This window comes from Gavialis gangeticus, unplaced genomic scaffold, assembly GCF_001723915.1.
Source record: "Gavialis gangeticus isolate Ggan-Ray unplaced genomic scaffold, GavGan_comp1, whole genome shotgun sequence".
Classification (NCBI taxonomy): domain Eukaryota; kingdom Metazoa; phylum Chordata; order Crocodylia; family Gavialidae; genus Gavialis; species Gavialis gangeticus.
In genome coordinates this window covers 17,692,188-17,700,670 of record NW_017729008.1, presented here as the reverse complement: position 1 = coordinate 17,700,670, position 8,483 = coordinate 17,692,188, and the positions used below count along the sequence as shown (strand labels likewise).

The window sequence follows — 8,483 nt, the reverse complement described above, 5'->3', positions numbered from 1 at the left end:
ACCCCAGTGGACCAGGCCACTTACACAACAGCCCATCTAAAGTCACTTCCATCGGACAAATCCCATTGTCAATGGAAGCAATGCGTCCCCTGTCTCTGAGCTCCGGCGAATACTCAGGAATCGACAGCTCCAGACTTTTGCCATGATGAAAATGCCTACTGAATGCAGTTTTTCTTCTCTTGGTCAGTTTCTGATCCTTGCCAATGGTTAGTCTCTTGTCCCATGGCTCTTTAGCTTCTTCAGCAGCCACTGGGATCTTGTGAAAAACCTGGTAGAAAGCAACCCCATAACTCATTCAAACTTTTCCTTCTTTTATTTTAAATGTACTAAATTTGGTGGGTGATTTATTTTGGGTTATGTAAATGAAAGACTTCTCCATTCCCACTCATGGTGCAGGAGGTGTCCTTGACTTGCACTGGTATTAGTGATAACAGAATAAAGCCAAAGGACTATGGCCAGGCATAATGCAGTGTAAGTGCTCCACAAACTTTACTCAAACTGCCCTGCATGAATATCACAATCTTCTTCTGTTCCTTGGGCTTCTGTAAAACAAGCCCTGCACTCACGCTCAGTTGTCTAAAACTGCCTGATGCACATCTGAGGTACTGCAGATCCACAGGCAGAGGCACAACAACCAGGGTCTGCATTTTGGGCAACAACAGAGGCTGGGCTGGCTATAGCAGCTGTGGCAGGGGCTGGGCTGGCTACTGCAGCTGCATCAAGGGCCAGGCTGGTTGCAGCAGGTGCCATTTTTGCACTCACTTAACTGGTGTCCTGTTTCCCCATCACTTGTTACACAACTGTTCACAGGAACTAGGACGAGATTAGCAAGACCATGGTTACTTGCCTTATCCAGTGTCTAATTCTGTATCTAAACAGCTGGAAAGGTTACTGTATTACTGCATTTATCCAACAGGACTCCACTGCCTTTTTTTTTTTTTGTGGAAAATCATTACCAGCCTTCTATGTGCGTGTATGAAAGAGTGCTCAGGTAGTTAAACACTAGCTGGTGACAGATTTGGAAAGGGTTTGCGTCCTATAGTAAACAGTTTGACCAACAGTTTCTTGCACATGGAAAGACTAATTTTAAAAAAGGTCCTGTTCTGCAGGAGGACAGGCTGCCCATCTAGTCTGTAAAGGTTTGACCCAAAACAACTCTCTGAGCCTGTTCTACAGTCATTAGCAGCAGAGCCTGCCACACAGATGGGAGCTGACTCAGCTAACAAGCCAGATGTCATCACTTAGAAAAAATATATTCCACAGTTTTTTATCTAGCTTCTGCAGCTGCCAGGTAGGTCCCATGTGTGCCTGCACTTGCTGAGCAGATAGTGAAGCAAGTAATCAGGGACAAGCATTAAGAGCAGGAGGGAGTGACTAAATCAGTAATAAAATTGCATCCAGGTATCATATTGGCAGCCTAAGGATGTAAATGCTGCAAGAAAAATTGTGGCCTGGCTATTCTGGGCCTTCAGAAGCATGGTAGATGGCAGATTCCAGAACAAACCTGTGGTGTACGGCAGCATGACTTAAAAATGGCTTGCATGTAATGAATTTGCAGTTCACCTTACAGCTCCTTTTAAATTATGTGATGCACTCCTCAGACAATGGCACAGTATTCAGGGGAGAGAAGGGGACAGACAGGGCCTGGCAGACAGGTGGATCCTTAAACTTATGGTTAGCATTAAACAGACTGTGTTTAAAGCCACCGATTACAATAGGAGTTAAGCACATGCTTAAAATTAAATCCTTATTCAGGTAATCATGGAAGTGAGATACTTTCCAGAACTGGGGCCAGGATCAAGCTGGGAGATGATCCCATGGGCTAGGGGCAGACATGCAAAAGCCTGAGTCTGAATTGATTCAGTTTTGCAGATTAGTCTAACTTGGTTAAGCTAAACTGGTTTGTAACCATACAGACACCTCAGAAGTTCAGGCACGTAGCTGCAAAGGCTCAGGCTAGAAGCTGGGGGGGAGGGTGGTGCTAGAGCAGCCCTCCCTTCACTTCCAGAGTTTCACCTGAGGGTGGTGTGGCCAGGCCGCAGCAGGATGCTCTGATTAGGGAGGAGTTTCCCTCTGCCCTTCTGAGTAGCCCGGAAGGGAATTGATAAAACAGTGTTTATCATCCCTAATTCAGTGTTTATCACCCCATTAAGAGAACAACACAGGGACATTACCGGCTACCTGTTGATTCTGCTGTCATTAGGAAGAGTTCAGCCTGAATATCTATGTTTAGAGCAAGTAGATCAAAATGTACATAAATATGGGGAAGTCTGCTCCTAATGCTTACCGCTTGAGAAAAACCATTCTATTTCTGGGTTTGAGAAGCTGAATGATACTATTGCTTCTTTTTTTTGTTGTTGAGGGGGGCAGGGTGGGGCAGAGGGGTGGAACAGCACTGGACCTGGCTCACGCACCTCAGTTGTTTGAGGAAGTTAATCTGATTCTGATAATGAACACTGACTCTGACTTCTTTGGACAAATCAATTTGTAGTAGTACTAAATACACACACTAAGTAGATGTTTGAGAATAGGGCTCTATTTTAGTAGGTATCGTTTGCTGGGGCAATTTTGAGAAGCATGATAACAGTTTTCTCATGCAAGTCAGGAATAAAAGGGTCAAGAAAAGGAATCACCTAGCTTCTGTAAGGTATAAGAGAGATTTTTTAATTAAACCTATTTGACACTAAAGTTGTAAATTCTTTATGCAAACATTTGCTATTAAAGAATGGTTTTCTAGTAATGTGGAAACTGAAGAAAACTCTTTGTCTTCTGCAATAACACTTCTAAATGACAGGAAAAGCAATCCTGAGTAATATTCACATATACATTTTAGCATGATATGATGACATTAGACATTGTATTCTGCTATTCATTACATAAATGCTGAAAACCCCCATAGGACACATAAGGACACAGAGGAATAGGTGTACTCCCCTGTGAACCATGAACAGAGTCACAGATGCACACAAATAACTGCCAGACATGTGGATTACAGAAAAAGGCAGCCGTTGTTCTATTGCATGCTGCCCCTATGTTGCTAGCAATCTTGCCAAGTCCATGGCCCACATCACATAGTATGGGGGATTGTTTGGGAAATACTGTTAGGGTTGCTAGGGTGTGAGTAGTCTGTGCAGTAGGATCCCACAGAAGCCAAGGCAGCCGTGTTTGATAATGCAGCAAAATTCTTCCTGTCATATTTAACTCCATTTCAAATTCAGCACCCCTTACAGAGGGAGGCAGTGTGGAGCAGCAGGCCAGCAGACGTTTGCTCAATAGCCATGCTATCAGGACATACAGGATTCATGGACTTTTGTAGAAAAGATAGCTTTCTACAGGGGTTGAGGCCTGGACTGCTCACAGACTTTTGGCTTTGTGTTGTTCCAGGCCATGTCTCCTGCCTGTCCCACTGAGAACATCCTGCTAAGACACTGTCACCAAAAAACAAGAATGTGTATTTTCCATGTTCTCATTCCCTTGCTTTTTAACTTCATATTCCCCCTTCCAACTTTTATTCAAGAAAGGGAAGGATTTTGTCTAGTGTTAACAAAAACAATGAAACAAACAAAAAGCAAAAACAAAAAAATAAAAACCCAGTTTTTCTGAAGCACAGTGTATTTCCCATCTTTAAGCTGTTCCTTAATAAAGTACTGGTTGCAGTTAAAAAAAAAAAAAAGACCACCTTGTGCGTCTTGCTGTAATAGCCCAGGGGATGCAATGGTAGCATGCATACAGTGTTTGAGGAGTGGCATTTACTATTGACCTGATATTTGCGGTATCCAGAGGGACTGTTCTTGCTTCCCGTTTACCAGGCCCATTGAAGTAAAGAGATTTTCCGTCACTCAGGGTTCCACAGCCTGTCCCAACCTGACCTCCAGTTATCTTGTACCAGAGAGGGCTCAGCTTCCTCTCAAACCTGTCGAACATCTCACTGTGATTAGGTACATTAGACACACAGGTTCCATGTGAGGCTTCAGAAGAAAAAAAATATACAGGAGATGCTTTGTTGAAACAGTGAACAGTACAAGTCAGATTCAGTAAATTGACAAATGGTATAACTTCTTACATATATTAGACTTGGATGAGGAAGCCCCATGATAAAAGGATTTGTACCTTCACTTAATACTTTTTCCAGCCAAAATAAGAATCCTTTCCCTAAAATCCTTTCTAAGAGTGGCAGGATGTTTAATAGGTGGAAAATGTCCATAGTTTTTACTGATCAGACACAGTTTTAGTTAACAGAAAATAATTTTCCTGTTGCGTTTGTTTAAACAAATTAAACCAACAACATGCTGTTGCAGAGGGTTTAAAAGAATAGCATATGCAACTGGTTGTGCCAGTCACAGTTGGTTTGTTGTTGTTGTTTCTGCATAAAAACCCTTGAAACCACAAATGAACAGAATTTTTCACAGAAGGCCTGTCATAACATATGCTCGTTTCTTGTCACATGCCATCTCAAGGCCAGGGGACTGAAAACAGTAGGAATTCGTTTGAAGATTGTCCAAAAAAATTCTAAGCAGACTTTTTAGTTTATAATATTTTCTCCAGATTTCTCTTTTATCTTTAGGTCTCTTCCCATTTATAGGGATGACAATGTTCAAAGTTTATAATAGTCAGAAAATATCAATAGTATGCATGCATTCTTGTAATGTTTCACTTCGTCAGTGCTGGATGCCGAGCTCATGAACTGTGTTCTTACTCAAGCAAAAAGATTTTCACTACCACCCCAGGAGTTAAAGACATCATAATTAGATGTTACATTTTATACAACAACTCATCCAAATATTTTACAGCAATAACATATAATAAATGTAGCCTTACCTGTATAGCCCAAGTCACAAAAACAGACTCCAGAAACACAGTCCCCATGACCACTGCAATAATTAGGACAAGGCTCTGAGATGTAAACTCCATCTAAGCCAAAAGGGGGCACATTTTTGTGAGAACTGCTCTCTTGGATCCAGCGAAATCTAGTTTTACTGTGGGAAATGATAACCAAAGGCACAGTGTTACTGTTGATTGCTTTCAGACCCCTTTGTACACTTCATGCACCGCCTCAAGTTGGAAATTAAAAGAAGTTTTTTTAGAATAGCCCTTGCACATGAGATGCAAAGATGTGCTTGGAAAACACTAATTTTCCTTATACTTTTGTGAAATTTCTCTTATGAATTTTCCTTCCAGACAGTTTCTTCTACACATTTTGATCTTCTGCATTTTCCTGACACTGTAACCCACAATGTGGCATAAAGGGTGATTGTGTGGCTTTATCAGTAGGCAAGAATGACATGAATTGTTGCTGTCTTTGAAATTTGACTCCTTAGAGCTTTGGAAATGCTTTAGCCACTTAGGGATTTGGCACAGGTTACCTGTATAATGTCAGTAATGTGTGGAATGTTGTGATGTCATAAAATGATGGCGTTTTTAGAGCAGTCATAGATTTCATAGATGTTAGAGTCGGAAGGGACCTCAGCAGATCATCGAGTCCGACCCCCTGCCCTGGGCAGGAAAGACTGCTGGGGTCAGATGACCCCAGCCAGGTGCTTGTCCAGTCTCCTCTTAAAGACCTCCAAGGTAGGCGAGAAAACCACCTCCCTTGGAAGCCAATTCCAGATTCTGGCAACCCTCACCATAAAGAAATTTTTCCTAATGTTTAATTTAAATCTGCCCTCCATCAGTTTATAGCCTGTGGTCCTAGTAACCCCAAAGGGTGCCCTGGTAAACAGAGAATCCCCTATTCCTTGCTGTCCCCCCACCCCCTTCTCCCCCTGATGAATTTGTTGATGGCCACAAGATCTCCTCTCAGCCTTGTTTTGCAGAGGCTGAAGAGATTCAGGTCCCTCAATCTCTGCTCGTAGGATCTTACCTGCAGGCCCTTAACCATACAAGTAGCCCTCCTCTGGACCCTGTCAAGGTTATCCACGTGTCTCTTAAACTGCGGTGCCCAGAACTGGATGCAGTACTCCAGCTGCAGTCTAACCAATGCCACATAAATGAAGATATTGAACAGCACTAGTCCAAGGACTGAACCTTGGGGAACTCTACACTACCCACATTGTTCCAGGTTGAAAATGACCTGTCCACCACCACCCTCTGGGTGCATCCCATAAGCCAATTCTCGGTCCACCTGACTGTGTAATAATCTACGTCACAACCACTTAAATCTGGTGAAGGCTTTGGGTCCTTTCAGACCTGCATAACTGATTTGCCACTAGGGGCACTGACAGATGTGCAGCATCCTGGTCTAACTCATGGCACTTCACAGAAAGCACCGTAAGTTAAATCGACCCTCCTGACCCAACAGATGTTCACTGCTGGATTGGGAGAATGGGGCATTGCACTCTGTCTTGGAGCCAATATAGCTGAGGCATGTGTGCAGCTTCTCTTCCCTAGCCCTGGCCTTCCCCCTCCCCCATAGCTTCAGTGTTGTCTGTGTGATGGGAGCAGGGGAGAAGGATGAGGAGGGAGATCAGGCTGGGGTGGTTTGCTGAGCCTGTGATGAAGCATGGGCAGGTGAACTGGAGAGGGGGCAGGGGTTGTGGGGGTTAGCTGGCTCTGCAATTAAATGCTGAGAGGGCTGAAGGGAGGTGTGGTGGGGCAGGGTGACTAGTAGAGGTTTGAAGGGTGGGAAGGCATAGAGTGGCTGAGACCTGTGTATCCTGGGATGCTGGAGGAATGAAAGTAAGGCATTTTATTTCTCCAGAGCATCCATACAATACCCTGGGATTACCTGGGCATAGCAAATCAAAGATCAACCTCAGCTGTAGTGACATATCTTTGAAACATTTAGATGGTACTTATGGCAATTTTACACCCCTTAACTAGTGACTGCTCTCATTTTAGATGCCTTTATGACACTTTTAAGGTAAATTGTGCAAAGGCCCTTATCCATTGCTGAGCTGCTTGTTACATTTTGAAATTTCAGAAACTTGTTTGGTATAGTACTTTAAAAAAAATGATAAGGATGAGGAATTTGATGTGATGTGATGGTGATGTATCTTTGTTATTGGCCAATTCAGACAATGTTACATGCAAATTCACTTATAGGTCTTTGGATAGCTGAACTGAAGTGTAAGCATCCTTTCTCTTGATTATAGTGAAGTCACAAAGCTATTCCCTAAAAACAGTGGCCAGACTTTCAACTGGTATATACTAGCAAATCTCTGTTGATTTCAGTAGGTCTATGCTAATTTACTACATCTGTCCCGTTGCTTAAGAAGTTTTTCAAAGAAAAAAAAGGAGCTAGAGGATAGCAGCCAGGGACTGTCTTTCCATTGGATTTACAGGTGCTAGTTAAGGATCTGGGAAGCTTTCCAAGTCCGAGTCTCTTGTTAGATGAAAGTCTCATTTCATTTTCCCACCTATGTGTATTCATCATGTGAAACATCTCATGTTTCTGATTCACCCACAGGAATGGGATCTGGGATGGGTCAACTGGGAGTATGTGTCCACAGATTCAGAGGTTAATTGATGTTACCCCTTATTATACAGGAAATCTGTAGCAGAACTGGGATCTTGTGGATTAAACACAAGAGCATTCTTACTATATTGTCTGAAATGTAATGTATCCATTCTTTCTTGTTATTGTCCATTGGTCTAGTACCCAGGTGATGAACAAGACATTTTTAGCATCAACTTTTTAGTACAGTCTACCACCTAATAATATGGTCAGGATAACCCATTAACTTTGAACTCTGAACTGGGACAAAACTAGTACAATGTTGACATGCACAGCACATACACTGTGTATGTTCAGTATTGACAGTCTCCCATCTGTAATGCTCATCTGTTGAATAGATGATACAGTGGTAACTTTTTGTTTTGGTTCTGCTGTTTCCTTCTGATTATGTTACTGAACATAATGCCAAACAGATTGCTGCTATTGATTCTGTGCTGCTTGTTTTGGGTAAATCAAATCAGCTAGTGTCAGATTTGTGTGACTTAGCACCTGTTCTTATTGTCTAATTACTGAAAAATACTTATTATGGTACACATGATAATCTGACTCCTTGCAGTAAAGATATTGCCTTCTCTTGTGACACAGCATGCCATATACTGTAAATCTTTGTAGTTGGAGAAGGGTAAAAACCTAGTCTTAGTCTGATATGGCAGGAAGTGGCAGATAGCAACAGCATAGTTATACTGGGGGAGACAGATGAGAGGACAGGAAATCTCAGTATGTTCAGGTAGGTGCATTAGCAGATGACCAGCTTTAGAGAGATAAAGGAAGGATATTTCTATGTAACATTTTAGAGGGTAGCCAAGCTCAGGAGTTTTTACTATGTGATACAGAAAACCTGGAAATAGAAGTAAGAAATTGCATGAAAGTTCAAGTAAAATTCATAAAAAGTCCTGCCTGATGAGGCTTGTTTGACATTTTCTCATTTGTACAGGTCACCCAGAAATTTTATATGCTAGCAGCATTACACTGCTTTGACACAATGATGATGGGCACTGAAAATGCTCTTTTTTTTTTTTTTTTTTTTTAA

At 42.2% G+C, this 8,483-nt stretch overlaps 1 protein-coding gene across 1 annotated transcript in view; it reads right to left on the bottom strand.

Annotated features, from left to right (window-relative positions):
- RELN (reelin) overlaps window positions 1–8,483 on the bottom strand; it is a gene marked incomplete at its 5' end in the record, with an annotated part of 668,605 nt that overhangs the window by 112,784 nt on the left and 547,338 nt on the right. The window contains 2 exons of the mRNA XM_019509331.1: window positions 3,761–3,968; window positions 4,819–4,976. Of these exons, the coding sequence (XP_019364876.1) occupies window positions 3,761–3,968; window positions 4,819–4,976 (366 nt within the window). The remainder of the gene's footprint in view (window positions 1–3,760; window positions 3,969–4,818; window positions 4,977–8,483) is intronic.